Here is a 24,709-nt window from a genome sequence, read left to right on the forward strand (position 1 = left end):
AGAGAGTGCAGTAATCAAGATGCAAGGTGATGAGAGCCTGGTCAAGAGTTTTATCAGTGTGGATGAATAGGAAAAGTCATATATTAGAGATGTTATACAGAGGAAATGGGCAAGAATTAGATATAGCTTGGATGTGAGGACTTACAGAGAAGTCTGAGTCGAAGATGATGCACAGGTTATGGGCCTGAGTGACAGAAAGGATGATGATGTTGTCCACAGTGATTGAGAAAGGAGGTGGCATAGAGATCTTTGGGCAGATTAGGTGCTCTGTTTTAGCCATGTTAAGCTTGAGCTGGCATCTAGACATCCACAAGGAGGGGTTGGAGAGACAGACTGAAATTTTAATTTGGACTAAATGAGACAGATCTGGAGTAAAGAAGTAGAACTGTGAACCTCTGCATAGAGATGGTAGTTTCACTGGTGTTTGTGGATAAACTTATCTAGAGATAAGATAGAGAGGGAGAAGAGAAGGGAACCCCCAAAGAGAATTGGAGGAGGGATGAGGAGGATTTTCTGAAGGACACGCTGAAAGAACTATTAGAGATGTAGGAGGAGAACCAGGACAGAGATACAGCCAAGAGAGGACAGGATTTCAGGAAGAGGAGCATGGTTGATTGTGCTAAATATGTTTGATAGGTCAAGGAGGATGAGGCTAGAGTACTGATTCTGAGCTTTAGTTAGGAAGAGGTCATTAGAGTCTTTGGCAAGAACAGTTTCAGTGGAATGAAAGAGTTGGAAGCCAGATTGGAGAGCATCTAGGAGGGATTTGGAGGAGAGGCACTCCAGACAGTGATTGTAAAGAGCCCATTCAATGAATTTAGAGATGAAAGAGAGATGGAGCAGTAGTTGGAGAGGCAATTGGGGTAAAGGGTTTTGGATTTTTTTATGGTGGGAGAGACTAAAGTATGTTTGTATTTTGAGGGAAAAGAGCCAGAGGAAAGTGAGAGGTGAAGAAGTGGAATAAGGTAGGGCATGAGAGTGGGCACAAGGAAAATCAGCAGATGAAATAGGATGGTAGTCACTGGAGCAAGTAGAAAAGTTAGAGGAGGAGAGGAGATAAGAAACTTCTGCATCAGGGAGAAGGAAGAGAGAGTTGTAAGGGAAGAAAGGGGAAGTGTATTAAGCCTTCTTACTTTGAGTAGGCTATAGCTCAACATTAACATGGCTGTAGCCATGAAGGTGTGTAGGATCATTATTTAATGTAATATATGTATTTATTTGAACAGAGCTATGGATGTGCATGACACTTTACATACATTACACAATAGGTCCCCGTCTCAAAGACAATCATCTTACAATCAAAGACAAAACAGTAGGTGACATCATCCATGTGGGAGAAGATAAAGAAAGGATGAGAGTTACAAAATATAAAGTTATGAGGCTATTTTTGTGTGAAATATGCACCATGTTAATTCTTATTTAATTGATTCAGGGATGGGAGTCATGTTATAGTGTTTGGTGATTAGTATTTATGAACCATCTTCAGCACTCAAACTAGAGTACTTTGGCACCACACAAAACACCATATTTTACTACATGTGAAATAATGTTAATTGAATGTCTTGAGAGAATTTTCAGTGCAACAGACATACATCGGGGGGGCATGAGCTTGTGTGGGTGAGTGTGTTTCAGATATAGTTACTTTAGATTCATAACGCACAAAGCTATATCTCAAAATGTTTTACAATTCAATCACTCAGTTAACATTAAAATAAATGAAATCAAGGGGAGAGAAATTAAGAGGTAGAGGATAATCTTGAATTGCCAAATTCTTTCAATTGCTCTCAATCTTGTGTATCCAAAAATCCTATGAATATTCACCATAACCCTATTTCGTATATACTGATGTGGTTTATTGCAAAAATTTAAAAAATGTAGACACATACAGACAAGAATAGCCTCTGCAGTTATACTAAGATACATTTACAAGAGCTTCAGTGCATAAAGTGATCTTCAGCTGGAGTCAGGAAAGAAATTTCTCCCTATGTACAATTAATTGAATTACAGGGGGGTTGTATCTTCCTCTGAAGCAGCCGGCATTGGGCACTGTCTGAAACAGAGTACAAGATGCTTAAAGCATTTTGTCGAGCAAATCTTGAAGGGGAAAACTGCTTCTAAAATTGCACCCACAATTTCTGTATGTACCTAAAATTGTACAAGTGTAACTAGCTTTCATTTATAAATAGGCTGCAGTCATCTGACTTCCAGATTGTTCCTGCAGTGGAGATAGATTCTATATTATTTTATTGTCACCTGTGATTTCTTTGTACTCTCAAAATTGCAGATGCCAGGTGAGGCCCATTTGAAAATTTGTTCTTTATATTTGTAAGGCCGTGTACTCCCATACCTTAATACCACTGTTAGGAAGGTAAGTGAAGACTACTATCCTCTTTTTTACAATATGGAAAATAGAGACCGAGTGATTTGCCTAGAGCAACATAGAAAATGGCAGAGCAGGATTAAGACTCTGGGAGTTCAAAGATCCCAGTTGAATCCATTGGACCATGCAGTCTCTTTAGGAAAGGATAGAACCATTAATAAACTATTCTAGTACAGGAAATCATTTGTTCCCTGGTTTTGAACTATTGCAGCTCAGATCAGTGAGCCTGAGATCTGAAACTTTATGGTTATCAATTTAACTTTAGGATAGTGTCTTGATAAAATTGAAAGGTACGTCAATTATAAGTCTAGTTACTTTGACAGTTTCAATTATAAATATAACATGGTCTGATACAATATGAGATGATGAAACAAAATTCCTAGAATTGTAACTGAACTTTGTATATGAAAAACTGATGTCTTAAATTCAACCTGTCCCAGCTCCACTGAAGTAATGACATGACAATCCAAAGGAGGCAGTAACTAGAATCTGCTGTATAAATTCTTTTCTAAATTCCTTTTTTCTTTATCTGGAGTTCAAAGTGGTTCTGCAAAGTACAGGAGAAACAGAAAGAAAATTGAAATCAAATAACCTGCTTTCTTGTGTAGGATGAGCAAAGCTAGGATACAATTTCACACAAAAAATTACTTGACCACGAAGTGTTCTTCCACTTTGTTCTCATCTGGTATGTATTTATGGCCTTATTCACAAATACAGAAATGTGAATTTCTAACTTGGCCAGGAATGACCTTCCCAGATGAATCTGACATAAGACTTCACCATATCAGCAATTTTCAGTTTTACAATTAGAATTAACTTTAATAGTATGAGCTTAAAGTTGCTAAATTAATAGAGACATTCTAGGTACTGTAATAATACAGTAGCAGATTTAAAGTCATCTGCTATACAAAATACAATGCCACCTCCTGAGACCAAGACAAGATTTTTGCTATACTTAGCAGAATAATAGAAGAATGTGGAAGTAATGTAGAATGAGTGGGTTGTTCTAGTAGCTTCACAGTATAACAATAACAGTCCTCCAGGTAAGTGATCCAAGACTTATTATAAGCTCAAACACTCGTTTAATAGCTTGCTAAGGTGTTCTGAAGGCAATTCTCTCCCACTGAAATGGGTGTAAGCCACCTACATTGCCTGGAATTCTATACTTTTCAGACCCTCATATACTTTCTCCAGCCAAGCTCCACCTAAGTCTTGTGACATCAGTCTGGCTTCCTCTGTTGCATTAATTAAAAATTATGTAATTTTTGGATCCAGCTATTTCATGCCATGTGTGTATTTTTTTTTTTAAATAAATTCAAAGACAGTTGAAATCCCTCAGCTAGATCTACAACCTTATTGGCGTTTACCCTGAGACAATGCCTGTTCTTTTTTAGCTCCACTTGAACTCAGGACTTATTCCCACATTCCAAACACAGGAGCAGCTTCAAACAGCTGCCACTTAAAACAAAACAAAACAAAAAACTGTCTCCGATCTAAAATGTCCCCTCTGAAATTACACTGGACATCAATGTTTGTGCAGGATCAGTGGCAGGTTTAGGGAGCAATACCTCAGGACCATTTAGAGCTAGAAACAGGAGAGCCTCATCTTACGAAAGGGGCACAGAATTTGCTATTAGGTCACAGTACATTGGAATTTAAACCTGAGACACTGGTATGTATGGAAAAACTTCTTCAGTTTTAAAGGCTTCTAATATTTGTTATATTTTTCTCTCCCTCTGAGACCAGTACAGTTTTTTATGGAGCATCCAAGGGAGCCTGGCTTACTAGGCTGAGTGATATGAAAAACTATGGCAATAATTTTTTAATAAACTCAAACATTTTTTAAAATAGTTTTACAGTAAGGCAAGTGGTGTGTGCAGAATTCATGATAGCATGGTGTGGTATAAAGACCTTACTGGCACTTAATTGTCATGACCTACATGATTCATATGTGGTTTGACCACTTGTGACTAATGTGGTCACCCCAGCCTCATGCTGATAAAACTTTCATAACACACCACTCCATCATATTCGCTCTCTCTTTCTGTACGCGCGCACACACTTATTTTTACAAAGTACTCCGTAAGTCTAAAGAATGAAACTGCTGTGCTTAGTCATTCTTGGATCCAATACATTAAATATAAGAATGAAAGAACATTCAGATCTACAGTGAGATCAGAGCATGGTTTAAGGCTATAATTATTAAGGCTTTGAGAGTGGGACAATAGAATATGATTAAAGTCAGTTGGAGCCCTTTGAGATGTAGCACAGTCAACACTCATTTTTCTCTTTGTCAAAGAACTTTAGTACCAAATAAGTACCTCAGCCTTTGGGCATCCACAGATACAGTTGAGAGAAATGGGTCACACCACTGACATCAAAGTATGTGACAGGTCAGGAGGAATTATTTATCAAGGCAGGAAGTTTGAAATTGAATGGTCTTTGAAAAACTGCAGTTAACAAATCACATTTAAGGAGCTTGTATTAATTTGTATGCACGCATGGGGCAAACTCCTGAGTCCCTTGAGGCAATGAACTTCTGTGGGAGCAGGTATACTGTCTGATAGGGATTGTGGGAGAACTTTAAAACTCACAATGCCTCCACTAATGCAGGGAGACCCACTGGAGAATAGCTGTTGCTACTCTTTTGGAAAGGTATAGCTATGTTCTGGCAATACAACTCTGTCAGCACTGATTCTCAGTTGAGTCAAGCATGAGTAAAGCATGTCTCTACCCAGCCCAATTCTTTCTGTGGCCACTTGTTGTGCTGGCAGCATTAACTCTTTTCTCCTACTGGGCTCCCCAGATCCTGTATCCAAAATCTGCCTCTCCATGAATGGACTAGAAAAGTGAGGGCTTTTTGTGTCCCTTCTCCACTCTGATGCGCCTTCTGAGGGCCAGCCATAAATTGTCCCACAATATGTGGCATCTGCAAACATATAGCCACAAAAACATCCCATATAAGCCTTTCAAGGTCAGGATTGTCATGTTTTTGTCTGTACAGCATCCAATATCCTGAGATCCCCCATCCTGTTTTTAGGCTGATGGATGCTACCATAAAATAACACTTACTACTGACACTCACACAGAGCTAATGAAGCTACTGTATGGATCGTATTTTAATTAAGGTTCATGGAAATATCTAGATCAACTGTGCCAGTGTAGATTCTTGTACCAGTGTAGCTGATTTGAAACCAAGGGAAGTTACACCAGTGTTAGCCTTGTCTTATAATGGTGCAGCACATGTTGGCTGGTATTCGAACCAGGGTAGTTACACTAGTGTATTATACTAGCGCAAAAAATGTCTAGTGTAGATGAACCCACTGTGGGCACGGGGACAAAGGAGGTCAGCGCTGGGCCAAATTCCTGGTAGGCTGGGCATTGGGCCTAGGCTTTGGACACAAATTGTCCTCCGCGGGACCCTTGGCTTTGGCTAAAAAGGTCATGTACTACACAACCAATAATCATGCACTGATCACACAGCAGCTTCCTAGTCTTGGAGTTAGGGAGGGGTACCATGGGAATGGGGTCGGTATAACGTCTAGTTAGAGTCATGTTGTCTCTCCTCTTTCCCTTACTTCTTGGCCATCTGCGCAGGGAATGAGGCAAACAAAGTAACTGTCCCCCCACCCCCATCCTCCTGCACAAGACTCTGGGGGGGAAGAAGGCAGAAGTGGCAGTGAGCGGCAAACAGCAGCAGCGATCATGACAGCAGAACTGAGGGGCAGCAGAGCTAGCAGCAGCAGTGGCAGAGTACAGCACCAGGCTGCAGCAGCCAGTGGTGGCAGAGATAACAGCAGCAACAATGAGGCAGCTGCAGCAGCAGAGGCCAGACTTTACACCCCCATCTTTCAGGGTGGGAGGTGAACCATGTGAACGCACCTCTGAACTACCAGACTTTGCTGACCAAGCACAACCAACTGCTAGTCAGGTGCAGTGGCGGGAAAGGGGAGTGGCGTGTTTAAAGGGACATTTGTTTGCTGGAGTTTCACATTTCATGGTGGGAAACTGAGGCAAAGGACACAGCCCAATGTACTCAGGAGTGGATGTTTGTTTATGGTCACATGCTTTTGAATCATGGTTGAGGTGTTTTCCAAAATTAATACTCAGTTCCCTTTCCCTTTTAACAAAACTTTTGTTATCATAGACTCAATGCTTGTGAGTGGGAGGTGCCCAGGAGGAAGAGCCAGATCTGTGAGAACCAGAGACAGGACCGGGAGCCAGCAGGGAGTGGCCATTTTAGAGAGGTTGTATTACCCTCCCCCACCACTGGAGGGTTGAAGAACACTAAAGGTTGAAGCAGTTCCCTGACCTACCACAGAAGGAAGCACTGGACCCACTGAGGTAGAGGAAGAGCTTTGCCACAGTGGTAAAAGGACATGAGCAATGGTAGAGCGGCTGAAAGAAGGAGGGCTCTCTGACGGAGCATCGATCTTTCCAGCAGGGACATAAACTTACCTGACAAAACCCAGGAAAAGGTTACTATACTGATTGCTAATGAAACAGATTGTGATATTGTAGTGGAACAAAGGCAGAAGATAGCAGACCTCTCCTAGCCTGAAACAATCATGAAACTCCAGTGTGAAGACCAGGATACAACAATAGATCCTGCAAGATTTGACTGTGGAGATTCACCATTGTCTGAGAACTGGAAGAATTGCCTGAGGGAAGGAACTTTGTGAAAGGTCCAAGGTATTCTCACTGCATGAGTAGGATCTGAGATGTGCAAAGGGAGTGGAATATATCATCAGATTATAAGACTGAGGGCCCTTCAGGGAGTGTTCTAGGAAAATTGATCTCTCAGAGGTGGAGGATGTGCAGCCTTATCTTCATCTGCTTGCAGATGGCATTGTCGAAAAAATCCTGCAGCCCGTGGGCCTACCTTATTGTGATGTTCCACAAGAAGAGTGGGAAAATTGGGATGTATATTTACTACCAGATCCTAAATAGGCACCCTGTAATTGACCAGTACACCATGCCATGAGTACAAGATGGCTCAGATCGTTTGCTGGGAAGCCAATGGTTCTCAGTGTTGGATTTTGGAAGTAGATACTACCAGATCCCTCTGAGAAAAGAAGATAAGGAGAAGACAGTGTTCATATGTCCCTTTAGGTTTCTATCTGTTTGAACACATGCCCCCCCAAAGAATTTCTGGAGTGCCTGCCACATTTCAACATCTTATGGAGAAAGTTGTGGAAAACATGAACTTCTTGCAAGACTTATTTCACCTGGATGACATGATTCTGTTTGGAGGAACCTTGGAGGAAAATGAAATACTTTTAAAGGTGCTAGACCAGTTGGAAGCCTCTGGACTGAAGCTTTCAACTGATAAATACCAGTTCTTTAGAACATCAGTCAAATATGTGGGTCACATTGTGTCTCAAGAGGGTGCGAGTACTGCTCCAGATAAAATAAAAGCACACAATACATGGCCATGCCCACGTAATTACAGACAGTTCAAGACCTTCCTAAGATTTAGCAGCTACTACCTAAATCTACTACCAGTGATTTGTGAAAAATTATACAACCATAGTAAAGGCATTGAATGATCTTACCAGGGGATATCAATCCAGCAAGAGCAAATCCAAGATTAAGGATAAGGAGAGCTTCCCAAAGCCTCCTGAACAGAGACACTATGGCCCCTTGGGACCCTTTGACTTCACTTGGTTTTGGATCAGGCCCTTAATCTCTGCTCTCTAAGCAAACATTCTGGTGTCCTGCCAGACCATCACAATTCTTGTCCATTGGACAGCAGTGAAGCTGCACCCAGAATAGATCCTGCGGGCCTGCTGCAGATAATTTTTAAGAGTGACATACCCAGGAGTGCAGCAATCAGACTCAGATTTGATGCTCAGTGAAAACTTACATCATGGCAATTCCTACTTGAGGATATCTGGGCCAAATTCATACAAGGAGAGGGGAAGGAGAGTTTGGGGGAAAATGCTTTGTGATTACATCGGGCTGGGACTGGGGCTGCTCCCATAGCGTGTTTCTAGACATTGGGATTCACTGAGCAGCATTCAGAATGGTGATAAAAGATATTTGCTACCCAGTTCAATTCTGGAAATAATAATTAATAATAATAATAATTATTATTATTAAAAACCCCAAGATGGTGGAAATAAATGAGATTAAAAGAATCCATAGCCGAGGGGGAAAAGCCATCTAAGCTTTCCTTTCTTGTTTAATCTGTTTTGTTTTGCAGAAATGCCTTTGGTTTCTCTCAAATACTTTAATGTAGCTGAAATCTGAACTAATTAAACACTTTAATGTTTCATGTAAGTTAACTAACACCAGCATTTTACCACCCAGATGCTTCCAATAATATTGGTTTTTTCCCTCTTACTAAAGATATTTATGAATTGGCTATATAAAATGTTATATTGCACTGTTACTTTGATGCTGTTATGTCTAAGCCAAAGGACATGTAAACTATAATTTACATGGTTTGCCAAAGAACAGAATGCACCTTGTATGATAAAACAGTTGTTGTGCAAATGTTTGCAGTAAATTTCATTGCACAAGGCTGAATTAAGTTGCAAGGCCAGCTGCAAGCACAATATTAGCCAAATGTCTGTCTTCTAATAGTTGATTTTTATAACCACACAGTATACTACACTCTCTAGTTCTGTTTATCATTTAGTTTCCAAAAAGTTATCATCAATGATACAGAGCAAAAAGGAAAACAGAAGTTCCAAAGAATGCTGTCTTCCAGTTGGATAAAAGTGTCTTCAGAATGCCATTGCTTGAGGATAATGCTTTCATTCCAGGTCATGGGAAATAATCTTTTCACCAAATCAAGCAAAATGTTTTGTTTCAAACATGAGCTTTTAAAAATATTTTAATTTTTTAAATTAAATTGAAGGAAATTTAGAAATAAAGTAATTTCAAATTGAAACCTTTCATGCTGAAAATGTGGAAAGAAAATGTTTTGATTTTTTTGCACAATTTTTTTTACCAAAACAATCTGGCAAGTTCAATATCAATTAGTGAAAATTTCTAGTGGACCCCAGTCTGGTTTTTTGGGTTTTTTTTTTTTTAAAGTTACATTTCCTCTTAAGACATCATGTTACCCAATATAAATGTTTATCTTGTACATATTCAGTTGTCTAAGGCATTTCTTGTGTTTCTAAAGTGAGATTTGTATTTTCATACAGAGAACATTCCTACTTTTCCAAATATAGATGTAAGTTTCTAGTAGTTTCTAGTAACATTCTACCAAGATGCATATGTTACCAGGTGACTGGATATTTGAAATTGACCAGAGTTGGTAGCTGGAATGCATTAGTCCAAAAATGAACAGAGTAAACATCAAGAAATGCATTTTTTTGTTCAGTTTCTGAATGTTGTTTATTAAAATATCACGTTCATCCAGGTTGTTTAGTTAAAAATAATGGTTTGAGAGTAGCAAGATAATTAATGTTCCTTTTTATAGTTCATATAATAAACCATTATATTAATGACATGAGTTAATTGCAGATATTGGTAGGTTTCCATCTCATATATAGTAAAGACTATACTATAGATAAAGCAATATGCATGTAAAATGAAGCAGGGGGTATGGGAGAAAAGTTCTTAAAACTGTTGCAATTAAACAATTTAGACAAACAAGAGTCACATCAAATGAATATTTTTAACTAGAACAATTCATTTAATTTCATATGGGGATACAAATCTGAGAAGACATAAAATACCTAAATAAACAAAACTATCAAATAGATGTAGTGAAAACCAAGAATATCTATGCTCAAAAGGGACACACTCAACAACAAAAGCAAACAAACAAAGGTTAATTTGATTGCCAGGTAGTTATCAAGTAAGAAGGTCAAATCTATTAAATATAGTTGAAAAGTGGAGCGTCTGATCTCTGGATGAACAACTCTTTCTCCACTAGCCTGGCCAAAAGATTGCATGATCTGATGCTTCAAACAACTGTATTTCCCCGGTAGGATTCTGTACAGTGGCTTGCATTGTCTGAGTGGATGTTGGGTGGAAATGATACTTGAGTAAGCTTGTTAATTGTCCAAACCTGTTGAGTTTGTAAACGTGGGTTGGAAATCTTGTGGAACCAGTTTTTCTTATGATGTGTTGGCATGTATTTGTAGTTTTGGTACTCTGCAACAAAATAGCACATATCCTATGCTCTGGGCAGACAGATAATGAACCTCTTTATTTAAGATAATACTTCGTCCATTGTGAATGCACAATGTAGCTGCTCTGAGCCCCTTTCTATAGACAATAGCCATAATAAGATATAAATATTCTATTGTGTACTTTTGCTTACATTGTAGCCAGAACAATCAGGGCAAGGATAGGCCTAGACATTATTTTGTAAATCAGCTTTTAAATCTACATTACTCCTATTGTTAATGCTTTAACACAAACACTTTATTGGGATATTTGCAGATTAATTAGAATGATAGATAACAAATCACTTTGTGTAATAGTCAGGAACAAACAGTAAGCTATTTGACTCTTAAAATGCCAGTATCCAAGAGAAAAATATTATTGCTGCTTACTCTGTAGTAATGGGGGAAAAACACAAACAGAGAAACAAAAGCCATCTTCTCCCCAAATATAGCCCCTTTTCCCATTCAAGGTCCTGCCTGTAGCAGAGCTATTGCTGTTCTGCTCTGTAGAGACCGGGATGGATTGGCTTGATGCCCCTTTGCTTGATGTCCCTCAGAGCCCAGCTCTGTGAAGGGTTCCCTCATGTTTCTATGCAGTGACCTTTTGGGGAACCATGGGGAGAGATTCCTGTGTAGGTGTAACACAAGGGCTGCAAACTGATTTAATCCATCCATGAGGCTGAAGTAGCAGTCACGTAGTAGCTCTGCTACAACCCCACAGCCCAGGGGAAGAGAATTCCTTCCACTCTAACCCCCTGAAGAATTACTCAGCACCCAACCCAGCTATTCAGGGTGAGTTATGGAGAAACAAAGTTTTAAGAGGTGAAATTGCTAGTTGGAGAAAGATTATTTAGCTGGGCTGCAGTTTAGTACTCCAAATTATTCTTGTGTATACAATACATGATCTATTGATATACAAATCTTGAAAGATTTGGAGAATCATTTTGAATAAGCACCAAAATGCGGATATCTACCTAGACCTTCTCCAAATGAATGATTCCTATTTGGTCAGCAAAAGGGTAGCAAAAATACTGTGGGATTTGGGCACTTTTATTTCTGGTCCTAGCCAAAACATATGAAATACAGAGGAACTTTTAAAAGTATTTTTAAAGTTAGTCAGCCCACATACAGCAATGTATGATCGGCTTAAAGAGTTGCGTGTCAGAAACATCAGGAAAGATTTTGTTTGACTTTTAAATCAGGTTTTGAGTCAGATGAGTAAGAGTTTTGTGGGAAGGTTTGAGTTGGTTTCCATTTTATCCAGATCAGTTCATCCTTTCCTGTTCAGTTCCCTTTTCATTCTTTCTCAGAGGAGGATAGCTACTGAGGGTTACAAATAATCAATTTTTTTCTTCTTTTGAATCACTGGAGAATCACATTTACTTGTCTTAGGTTTAACTATTACATTTATTTCCAAAGACATGCAAGACATTTTGGGAAAAATCCTAGTCCCATTGAAGTTAATCCTTTTTGTCCTTTCTATTCTTTTGGTTACTGATGAGAGTGGTCTTCTGAAATCCCATTGACTATTACTAGATGTTCCGGGAACAACTATTTTTCAAGATGTGTCTTGAGAATAAGAAATTTGTTGAGAGTAATTGGTCTTCATTTTTAAGCAAATATTCTTCTATGTATTTAGGGTCAGATTTAAATTATTGTTCATTATGTCAATGGGAGTCTTGCAATCCCCCTGGCTTCCTGTTTTCTGTAATGGCCTGAGGTGGTATAGGATATCTTCCGTAGTTTGTCAAATAAGATTTAGTTCCTTACAATAGCTGATGGACCTATGTGACTTTGCCAACATGTTTTTAATGTGAACAGAGAGTGTGGACTAGTGTTTAGAAAAGAAATTGGAAGAAATTACTCTTAGCTATGATATTAACTCACTATGTAACCTGGGCATTTTCTGCTCTGTTCCCCAATTTAGTCATTTGTAAAATGGATGTGCTAATACTTACCTACCTCAGAGGGTATTGTGAGAAATTATAACTGTTTATAAAATACTTTGAGAATGTAAAATTATATGCTTTGTTGATAATAATAATAATCACAGTAACTAATAAGTGCAATATGGAAATTGTACTGAATTGGACTGATATTAAATGGGGATAATGAACACATTTCATGAACTGTTAAATTATTTTTGTCTAAATAATTTTACCTAGTGATAAAACTTCAATTGTTTTTGAGATAGCATAATCTCAAAAACTACTTAGTTGGGTTAGGAAGTATAAGTAATTATGGGTAAAGAAACTCCTGAGGCTCTAAAATATGGTTCCAAATACAATTTCCTTTGCTTTGCAAGGTCCTGAATCATACCACTAATGCTAGATTTTTAGGTATGCTGTGCATTCACCTCTCGTGTCAAAACAAACAATAATACAATAGAACCCAAATAAGGGAGACATTTAAAGTACTAAAAGCTACATGTTGCTTCGAGATATTTAGTGATTAAAAGTTTACTGATGTCTATGCCTTCCACCAGGAATCAGATATTTTATATTTACCTTTTGACCTTTCCATTGAGGGATCAAAGGCGAGTGGAAGACTCGTCAGGACATCAGCTGCTTCTTTTAATCAATATATTTTGTTCAGCTCACTATGGCACTATGTCCAGAATGGATAGAGAGATTTGTAATTTCACACAGTGGAATGGGGTAATCCTAAATCTTATTCCTTCTGAGCAGTGAGAGATTAAATGTTGTTAGGGGTCAAGAGATTTACTTTAATCAGCTTTGGGATTCTTTTTAAATTTTCCTTCACATGACTTTAGTCAAGTATTGCTAAAGAGTTTAAATACACTGGTGCCTAAACACTTATAGCAACTCCCTCACAATTTCAACCTTCCTCATCTGGACCGTATTGTCCACACTCCAGATACGTTTGGTGTGCTGACAATAATCTAATCAACATATTTATTTTGTTGCAACTTAAATTCTACATTATATTTTACTTGTAATGTTGATTGAAACTGAATAAAGATTCATAATTAGTGCTGATCTCTAATTTTTGATTCAGGAATATTATTTGTTACCTTTTCTCTTTTGAATATTGGACAAACTGCTATCAATTTAAACTCAACACAAGCCTTTCTTGAATCACCTCATAAGGTCTTGTTGTCAACCACAGTTATAGATCTTGGGAGAGACTTTTGTAGTCTGATAAGCATTGCTCACCATTACTGGGTGGTTGCTTTGTTTACCGGGGCCCAACTTTGAAATTAAACTGTTTGCATGCTTTCACTTTCTAGAATCTTTGAGTGAGCTTCTGTGCTAGGCCTCTAAGAGTATGGGTACACTGCAATCACGGGATGCAGTTGCAACTCATAGAGACATACGTAAATTGTTTTAATCTAGCTAGCTTGGGTACCGGGAGTAGTGAAGTCACAGCAGCGTGCGTGTAATTAGCCAGGGTTCTGGATGGGCTTGTGTAGCTCTCACTGGTGTGGCTTCATTGTTCTAGTGCCCAATCTAACTAAATTATAGCAAGCTTGGGTATGTCTACGTGAGCTGCAATCACACCCCATGTTTGCAGTGTAGACACACCCTAATAGGCACAGTATAGAACTCATGGCCCAGGGAAAGGAGGGCTGTGACTCCAGAGACCGGAGAGGCCCAGTCATAACTTAGTCAGCTTCCCTGTACCACCCTAAAGGCCACAGCATTGCCTCCTTAGAGTTTTGCAATGCTGTGTGCTGCCCCTTTTCAGTTCCCTTTTCATTCTTTCTCAGAGAAGGATAGCTACCGAGAGTTACAAATAATTAATTTTTTCTTATTTTGAATCACTGGAATACAATACAATACAATTCTACATTGGGGCTTGGGTGGGAGGGCTTCAAGAGGCAACTTCTATAGTTCCTACACCAGGGAAATCTTCTTCTTGCCAGATTCTGAGCTTTTTAGGGTGCTTTTATGCTGCTTTGGCTCTTTTATGAGATGTATAGGGACTGGAATTGGGGACAAAGGCTGCAGAGTAGCCAGACGTGATATTCTGGCAGGACCTGTGGCTGACAGGGGTGGGCCAGCTAAAGGACCCAAACTTCCTGCTTCTGGTCACGTGCTTGGAAGCAGGAAGTTTGGGAAGCCTGATGCTCCAATTGCTAAGGACAACTGGAGCATCGAGCAGCTTAACGATTCTCGGCCAGTCGCTTCCCGGACTTCCTGCTTCCGGCCATGTGACCAAAAGCAGGAAGTTTGGGAAGCCACCGGCTGAGAACTCCAGTTGCACAGGTAGCTTAAGCGGAGCTTGGGTGGGCCTGCTTTCAAAGTGGGTGAACATACAGTAGAGAAGCAGCAGCTTTTGCAAGTAGCCTTAACTGTTTTTATAAAATCTCTGGGTTACCCACAGCTGAAATCAATTTAGCAAAACTAAGAAACGTTTGAGAAACTAGAAAAACCTTAAAATCAACAGCATGAACCCAGCCCTAGAGCAAACTAACTCTTTGCAGAGAGCTGGTATTGTATATTGATTTTTTTTTTAACAGTATTTCTTTTTACTTCAAGGACTCTAACTTTTGAAACTCCTTAAGAGTCACTGCAATTTTTAAAACATTGCTTTCAAAAGTGGATGCATTTTTCACATTCTCTGTGCTGAAATATCATTACATTTATGCATCACAAATCGTGATGAAAGCCCTTCACTAGATGCTGTGTCCTTGGGACATATTAGTGAGAGATTTGAGGAAAAATGCTCTTTTTAACTAATGGATTTTTTAAATACACACACACACAATTCAACCCTGCAGTAATGTTGCCTCACAGCAAGAATGATAATGGAGGAAATGTCACGGGGGGGAAAATGCAGCAATCTGAATTATCCAGAGTGCCCCTATCCTATTGGTGTCAAACTCTCAGCCTATTGATTAATTATTCTGGTCTCTTTGATAGATTAAAGTTCTGCAGAATTCAAGTTTTCATTTTAAGAATAGATACATTTCTAACCAGGTGGTTTCAAAGAAAACCTTTTGAAAGTGACTTGAAGTTCTGTATTTTTAATCCTAAAAATGCCTATAGATTTACCCAGTAACTCTGAAGTGTGACCCACCCCTTTCACTTTCATTAACTTTTAACTTTGAAAAATTAAATAATCAAGTTTAATCATATCAAAATGAGTAAATAGTATAAGATTACTACAAATACATCTTTAGGGCTTTTAAGAAGAAGGCTCAGAATAGTCTAGTTCCTGTGGTTTGGGAATTTGGGTGATGAGATTGAAACCATAACAAAGTACAATTAAGACTGGAAAACACGGATTCATAGACTTTTAGGTCAGAAGGGACCATCATGAGCTAGTCTGACCTTCTGTACATTGCAGGCCATAGAATCTCACCCATCCGCTCCTATAATAGATCCCTAAGCTCTGGCTGAGTTAATTATGCAAATAAATGTGCTTTTTAAGGAGCTAAGTATTAAATATTTTATGATATTTTTAAAAAAAGTATATTTTATTTTAATTTGTCTCTGAACTTTTTGATTCCAACTAAATTCAGAAGAAGAGATTCTGAAATAGCTTTAAAAAAAAGTTGTTCTCCTGGTATAGTCAGTCTAACTAGAATCTCATGAGAAAATCTGTTCTTGTGAGATTTTCAGTCCTTTTCAGTCTTTTGCAGATGTCAGATGGATAATTTGGATAAACTTCCAGTTTTCTATCACTAATTTTGTTAACAAGCTAAGCAGCCACATCCTATATAATACCTATCAAAATCCTAGATTCATAAATTTTAAGGCCAGAAGAGACCATTATGAATATCTAGGCTGATCTCATGATTAATACAGACCACAGATTTCACCCAGTGATTCCTGCATTTGATTTAATAATTTATGGTTAAACTAGACCATATCTCTTAGAAACAGATCTAGTCTTGATTTAAAGACCTCAAACGATTGAAAAAAGAAACACATTCCTTGGTTCTTTTTCCAATAGTTAATTACCCTCATGGTCAAACATTTTCATTTTATTTTGTTTTCAGCTTTGCTGACCTCATCTTCCAGCCAGTGGATTTTGTAATGTTTTGTCTACTAGATTAGAGTCATCTTCTGTCAGCAATCTTCTCTCCATATAGGTTATCGTAGAACATGATCAAGTTGCTTCTTAACCTTTTCTTTGATAAACTAAATAGATTGAGCTCTTTTGGTATCTCATCGTGAATGTATAATCATGGACAATTCTGGTACAGATCTTTCTTGACAGTGTCAAGCGATATAACACAACATATTTTCACATATATTGGGTGAAAATGAAACTAGTATATTGAGAATTCTTTTAAAAATTAGGGATTAAGAGATTAGGTGACTCATCATGCAAACCCTCTGTGATAGTTTGGGATGGATTTAAAGAATAAAGGAAGAAATGACATTGTTTAAACAACTAAGGAGAGTAATCTACAAAGGGGTGAAATAAATTGCAGTAACAAAACCTAATGGAGAGAGCTAAGCAACTGGCAAAGGAATTTGATTGGCTGACAGAAATAGCAGCAGCGCCTATTTAAGAAAATATGCCAGACAAGGACCATCGATGTTGATTTCATGTTTCCTAAAACCTTTTAAATGCTAATGGAACACACACATACTTTCCATGCAACTGCCTTATTGGAGAACATGGTGATTCATCAGAATATTGGTTCCTCGCTACCAGTGCAAATGATAGCAACAATTAATGCTTGTGTACCACTGACTTTAATTGATGTTTCAGTTTATAATTTAGTAGTTTTGGATCCCTTTCTACAAAGTGTGCAAAACCTTCTTCCTCCTTCCCTCCTCTTCCTTTCCCCCCGTTCCACAATAGTCATTAGGGAGGCTGTAAAGTACTTTTATTTTAACCAAAATTCCTGGATGTTGTTATGAAACAAAATAAATCCATATGCACACTGGTTGACCAGGCTGGGCTCAGCAACCTGTGTTTCTCATTTGACCTCCCCCCCCTTTGTCCAAGTTATCTTTAAAGCCATGGCAAACTATCAATGAGCACTGTTAACATTTGAACTCTAAAATGGTTATTAGCTGTTACTAATAGCCATTTTCATAAAGATTGCTTAGATGTGACGGTGGCAACTGTTATTACTGCAAAAGTCATTACCTTTGCCATGGACAACTTATCTGTCATAACTATGGACTGGAAATAAAGTACAGTGTTAGAAATTATTAAAGTGAAAACACAGAGAAAGAGCACAGAAAAATATTGAAGTAGATTGCTGATATGTAGCAAGATTCTTTCTTTAGTGCTTTGCTCCCTGAGTCCCTCTTCTGTCTCATTCTATTTTATGAGTAGCTAGTTTAATATTTATGTGTGTACAGGACAGCTCTATTTAACCATGTCAGCTTTTATTATTTTTATTTATTTATTTGATAGTGTTTCCAATGCATGAGGTGCTTTCTAGACATGAAGGAAGGCATAGTCCCTGCCCTGAAGAGTTTACAATCCAAAAAACAAGCAAGCAGACAGCATTAGGGGTAAAGATAACGTATAAGTAAAGTGGTCAGTGTGTCAGGAAATACAAAATCAGATTCCCTGGTGCAGCACAATCTCATTGCACAGCACTGCCAGTGGAATCTAGCCTTAAAGTAGCTGGGGAGGAGGGATAAGCACCCCTAAAGTAAGAGTTCTTATATTGCTTGCTCTGTCTACTGCCAGTGTAGCAGAGAAAAAAATCCGATGGCCAATCCCTGGCTGTGGTTTTGGCCTTCGCGTTGCTCTAATTTGGCACAGGATGAATGCCCAGTCAGAGAACCACAGCAGCAGCAACAGCAGCAGAATCTGGAGAATGCAAAGATATCTTGTTGAGTTATGTAGATATTTCCAGGAACCCACAGTTTGTCCATTATTACCAGTTAATTCCTTATCATAGAATCATAGAATAGGGTTGGAAGGTACCTCAGGAGGTCATCTAGTCCAACCCTCTGCTCAAAGCAGGACCAATCCCAACTAAATCATCCCAGCCAGGGCTTTGTCAAGCAAAACCTTAAAAACCTCTAAGGATGGAGATTCCACCAACTCCCTAGGTAACCCATTCCAGTGCTTCACCAACTTTCTGGTAAAAAGGTTTTCCTAATATCTAAACTAGACCTCCCCCACTTCAACTCGAGGCCATTGCTCCTAGTTCTGTCATCTGCCACCACTGAAAACAGCTTTGATCCATCCTCCTTGGAACCCCCTTTCACGTAGTTAAAGCCTGCTATCAAATTCCCCCTCATTCTTCTCTTTTGAAGACTAAACAAGCCTAGTTCCTGGAGCCTTTCCTCATAAGTCATGTGCTCCAACCCCATAATAATTTTTGTTGCCCTTTTAGTTATCCTGGATCTGTAGGAGGGACTTGAATGCAGTAAAGGTATGGAGCAGCTCAGAAAGGGTGTTTCATACACAGGGGGACAGTGCAGTAAACAGCATAGAGATGCTTGTTAACGGAGTAAATAAACGGGGAATAAGGCTAGCACGGTCGTAACAGAGTATTAAAGTGAGGAATTCACTCACTCCACTAATCTCTGCATGAGATGTATCTTTGTGTTTGGGGGATTAGCAAAGAGAGCACACAAATATAGATTCTTGTAATCATTGCTCATGGGAGTACTTCTTTCCACATGTAAATACTTCAACAGAAGTTAAGGAGCATACGTGAATAAGAGTGCAAGATCAATTCTTTAATGTAGATATTCCATGTGTAACATATCCTGCTTTGCCTCAGTATTGCAGCCCATAAACCATGTGTTGTTATATCACTGACGAAAATCCTTTCAATCACATTGGGATAGTAGGATAAAACTAGGATTTGACTTTCCTTGTTATTTGTCTTAATTTAAATGCAGCAATGTTTGTACTGTTAGTCCTATTAGCTTTTTAATGATGGGTTGTTGTTTCCCTTTTTTTTTTCTTTACACATTTGTATGAGACTTTTCTTAATGGATGTATTTAGGAACACTTTAAAATAAAGATTATTCATCCAAGTCCCAATTATATTTAAAAATATAATCCTTCCCTGCTCTCCAGATTGTTTCAGAGCCTTTTAAAAATAGTGATTATTGACTTGACAGATCCTAGTAGCTTTTGTGCAGCCATTATCCTCTACTGTGTAAATCCTTCTCAGTTCAGAGATTATTGATCTGAACGACACTACACAGTGCCTCTGGGTCCATTATAGTCTAGTGTGTTGATACAGCTGCCACACAAGGCCATGAAGTCCACCTGTTCAGAATCTTTACAGAGCATGCTGGGGGAAAACAGTTACTTAGCCTCACAGAGAAGATTCATCTATCAATTAAACTACTAGGCACTTCTTATTACTTTCCCCCTGTCAGACCCAGAAGGCTTTGGTTTCTGTTATAGTTTGATATCATGAAGCATACAATGTGGGGCTTTGAAAGTTAGAATTGAAAAATAAATCTCAAAGGGCTTATTTCTCCCTTGGTACTTTTACAGATGCTTGAAAATAAATTAGTTCTTCCCAGGATTCAACATTCCAAGTTAATTTTTCTTTGCAGATGGCAACCAGTTCCACATTTCAGCTTCCAAATTTTTCAATCTCAAATTGGAGGCACTAACATAGAGGAAACAAAAAATGCTATAGAGATCAGTTCATAATTTTTAAGCAAGGTGGGCAGAATGGAAAGCATGGAGGGGAGCAGGCACTATCCTTTAGTATGCTTTTAAATTCTAAGTATTCTAGGAAAGTTGAATTTATGCCTGAATTCTTAGGGCAGCCACCTAAACAAGGAAAGCAGGCATTGGTGGCAGGTGTAAGTGGCTTGGGGAAGCTAAGCCTCTCCAAACAGCTGCTGCCACCTGAAGCCTCCCACTCGGCCTTTGCCCCTGAGGCCCTGTCCTTACTCCACCTCCTCCTGCCCCTGCTCTGCCTCCTCCCCCTCACCCCTGCTCCCCACAGGAGCAAGCAGCAGGCAAGAGGGGTCTCAGAGGGGGAGGTGGTGAGAAGAAGCAGAGTGAGAGTGGGGTGGCCGAGAGGAGTGAGCAGTGCAGCTGTGGGGGCCTTGGGGGTGAGGGCCCAGTGGGGTTGGGGCCTAGGATGGAGTGGGGTGTAGGTGGGGCAGGGCCTCAGGGTGGAGGCAGCATTAATTCAAGAGGTATGTGCCACCTATGATAGCAAGATTACAACAGTTAGCTCTTAAAAACATCCATCTGCTATATTATGTAAAATCTTCAAAATAAATAGCTTAATTTTGTTACCATGATAAGCGGCTGCAACCTTCATTACACCCATCAAAATTCTAGATTCATACATAATTTTATCATAAGGTTAAAAGGAATAAAAACCAAGGGTGATGTCATCATAGGGGTCTACTACAGACCACGTAACCAGGAAGAAGAGGTGAATGAAGCTTTTTTTAAAACAACTAACAAAATCCTCCACACCATATTACTTGGTAGTGACAGGTGACTTCAATTACCCAGACATCTGTTGGGAAAATAACACAGCAGGGCACATATTATCCAACAAATTCTTGGAAAAGCCAGGATGATGAATGGCAACATTACCCCTACAGTGATGGATGCCCCGACCTAATACCTCATTTAGCCACCAAACCTTAGGACAAACCTGACTACATAAGCCTTCTGTTTTCCCAGTTTGGCTCCCTGCTTCTTAAACTCTCTTGTGCCCCTAGAAAGCTCCTGCTCCACCCCATAGAATAAGCTTTGACTTAGCTGGGCTGGATAGGATTCTCTCTTTGGAATCTATCAACATTGCTATACGTATCATAGAAATAGGGCCAAGTGACTTACGCTAGTTAAACAGAGCTGCTGTATTTCCACCCCTTTGGCACCCTGGCTAAAATCCCTGAGGAAATTCTACCAATTTTGGCAAAGACTGTTTTGATTTTGGTAACATTCCCTGTAGATTTCAAATACTACACCATATTTTCTCCAGTGAATACTACATATTACAGGATTTGTTGTTAGGCAGGTTGTTTAAATGAATATGGCTGGTTCTTTCCCTTGGGTCATATAGGAAATGGGGCTCTTAAGGAGTTTGCATGGTCTCCTGTTTGTTTTGTTATTTAGGGATGGATCCTTGATAGCAGAGCACCTTAGAAGGGCAAGGTGGAAATATACCCACTTAGTTGTATAGTCAGTCCTGCTTAGAGAACCTTTTTTGAAGTGAGCCTGGATACAAGGACATGATATAAATGGTTTGTGAGTGGCACTTACCTATCTTTCTCTAAATTATTGCAGTTTTCTGTCTTTCTAACACTTCCACAAAGCAGAGGAACTTTGTCTTATTTCTTTTCCTAATTATAGGGACTCACTGGATGACTGAGGGGTATGGTGTGTTTGAAATTCAGTTTAATTGGGGGGGTGGAGGGCAGCAAATTAAGGTCTCCCAAGGTAAAGGAAAAGATCTCAAGCCTGATTTTTCAGAAGTACCCACAACTCCCACTACAGTCCATGAAAGCTGAAGGTGTTCAGCACCTCTGAAAATCAATCTAGTAGGATTTTTTGACACCCACCTTCATCACCCACCCAAGGATGTATGTTACCGTATCTGATTAACAAACAGCAGTGGTTGTGAAGCAATCAACCCCACCCTCATAATAGTACCATTAGGCACCATCTACTCCAGCTATGACTAATTTAAGGAGTCACAGAGTCTGTTGTAAGTGATCATCAAGGACTGAAGAAATTAAATCATTTCACTCCCTCTCTATTAAAAAAAAACTGTATTGAGCTCTTCTTCTTGTAAGAACTTTGAAGAGGTAGGACTCTCTGAGAAGTAATTTTAGTATAGCCTTGAAATGAAAACTTTGAATTTTGGTGGTAAGCAGTACTCCACTAAGCTGTGTACTCCACCTCTTTAGTTTTTTTTTTTCTTTTGTTAATACACCATTTGTTCTGTTGTCCTTAGAACAATCTAGTCTTTTCACAAGTCTCTTCTGGTAACTTGGCTAGCAATAGTAGAAAATCAGTATTTTCACCTTTGTTCTTCATAGAATCATAGAAGATTACGGTTGGAAAGGGCCTCAGGAGGTCATCTAGTCCAACCGCTGCTTAAAGCAGGACCAACCCCAACTTTTTTGCTTTTTACCAACCATTAGCCCTAATCCTGCAGTTATGTGAGTAACTTTTTATATACATGTGCACAATCATTTAACTTAGTGAAACTCCTCCATATGTGTGAAATTATTCAGATGAATACTTTTTTTTGCAGGATCTTAGTTTGGGAAAACAATGGGTTTTTTTTGTTTTGGGGTTTTTTTTTTAGTTTCATGTCTGTCTCTGTTTCTGGACCAGGGATGCGCTAAAGGGACCATATTCTAGCCAAAGCATTTCAGGAACTCATCTGAAATGAAAACATGAAGCTTGGAAATGGATCCTGAGATATAAGTCCTATAATGCCCAGGCTTTACAATAGCAGAATTATCTTTCAGCAATGCCAGGAATAATACACAAAAAGGACAGCACCACCCCATTGAACTAGCTTGCAGAAAAGTCCACTACAAGGCAAAACTGTATAGTTACATTATCAAGACTTTTTCTCCCTTTCTTTTTAAATTGGAACTACTAAACTAAGCTCAACTTTGCAGTTAAAATGAAATGGCTTAATCCTACACCACATGAAAGGAAAATGTCAGCAATTAAGTCAGACTAGAAAGCTTTGTTCGTGAAGGAATGCATGGCTGGAACTTGCCCTCAAAGGCTTTACAAGGAAAACAGTCATTTATTTAGGCCATCTCTTCACAAAACACAAAAGGAATAAACTGATAATGGATTGGCACTTCACAGGGACCAAAGACTTTTTAAAAAAAATGCTCTGGACCACCCTCCTCCTTCTAAATATCAAACTGTCTCAGATGTAACCTTCCAGTAACCTTGCTGGAAGGCACTAAAGTGTGATTCACTAGCATACCCCTATTCTTTTCTTTTCAGGCTCCTGCTCACATGGCTATTGGGAATGTCAGAATGGCAAGTGTTACAGAGCTGAACAAAGCTGCGATTTTGTAGATGACTGTGGCGATAATACCGATGAGAATGAATGCGGTACTTCCTGCACATTTGAGAAAGGCAGATGTGGCTGGCAAAATTCCCTGGCTGACAACTTCGACTGGGTTCTGGGAGTCAGCTCGCCTCAAAGTCTCAGACCTCCCAGGGACCACACGCTTGGCAATGGAATTGGTATGTTGTCAATTCACGAACAAGGCTATAATCCTCTTTATTAAGCTTTTCATGTTTTCCCCATGAGACAAAAAGAGGATTCTAAATACGTAATTAGGGTGTCATTATTAATAAATAAAACATATAACTGGTTATCAAAACATAATATTAATTATTGTTCTAGAATTCCTCTCCGTCAGAAAACCTTGATTCTCAGTTGCCCTTTCTTTAAATAATAATGCATGTGAGGAATAAGTCATTTTGTATTTGGCGAGAAAGACATTTGATTAAGGATGAGTTAACTACACTCTGAGATCCATTAGAATCCACTCTTCCAGAGTCCGATCTCATTTCCAGAGTACCCTACTTTATGTCAGGCACATAGTGCTGGAATATTCAGAACTTTATTTTAAGCTTTTCATTCTTTACTGGCAGTGGTCGCTTGGTATTATTAGAACATGCTGTTGAGAACGGGTGGAATTATCTAATACACTGAGAGGATTTTTGAAAATGCAGTTAGCCTCTCAGCTCTCATTGAAAGTCATCTGGAGCAGAGCCCTCTTTTATGTCTTTGTGCCTTAGAAAAATCTCTCTCTAAGATGTTAAATCTTCTCTAAAGGGTGTATGCTAATCAGGGAGGAACAAAGCTGTTTGGGGAAATAAGAACTGCCCCAAAATTCCTCTCTTGCCTGTAGCCAATAGACTTAACACATCTTCCAGAAAATCTTCTCTCATGTCTCCCTTTGCTTGGTCAAGAACGCCTAGGCACATATTCTTTTCCAACATCCATTGAACAGACTTCAGCTTCAACTCCTACCTTTGAAGTTCCCATTACTGAGCTAGGGAGCTTCCTTTAGGTAAACCCCAAAATGACCCTGAATTCAAATCTTCCATCCTTGTAGATTGCACAGAGGTCATGAGACTTGAATTCAGCAGTTGCCAGAAGGAATTGCTAGGTTGGATTATGTGAAGAACTATAGGAGGAGTATGTATTGAATATAAGAAAAGGCTTGAGTTTACTGGATGATTGTGGGTAGAAAAGGAGGTAGGGGTTTGTGGACACTTGTGTGGATGGAATAGGCCGGGATAATTAACCATGAAGCTGATT

General features: G+C 39.1%; 1 protein-coding gene across 2 annotated transcripts in view; it reads left to right on the forward strand.

The window, feature by feature from the left end:
• The window catches only part of LOC137162471 (MAM and LDL-receptor class A domain-containing protein 1-like), a 320,533-nt gene that overhangs the window by 113,785 nt on the left and 182,039 nt on the right, over positions 1–24,709 (forward strand). For both annotated transcript variants that reach the window (XM_067562330.1, XM_067562331.1), the window contains one exon: positions 23,377–23,622. In XM_067562330.1, the coding sequence (XP_067418431.1) occupies positions 23,377–23,622 (246 nt within the window). The remainder of the gene's footprint in view (positions 1–23,376; positions 23,623–24,709) is intronic.

Source organism: Emydura macquarii, unplaced genomic scaffold (genome assembly GCF_026122565.2).
Source record: "Emydura macquarii macquarii isolate MOO-44397 ecotype Brisbane River unplaced genomic scaffold, CSIRO-AGI_Emac_v2 contig_2422, whole genome shotgun sequence".
Classification (NCBI taxonomy): Eukaryota; Metazoa; Chordata; order Testudines; family Chelidae; genus Emydura; species Emydura macquarii.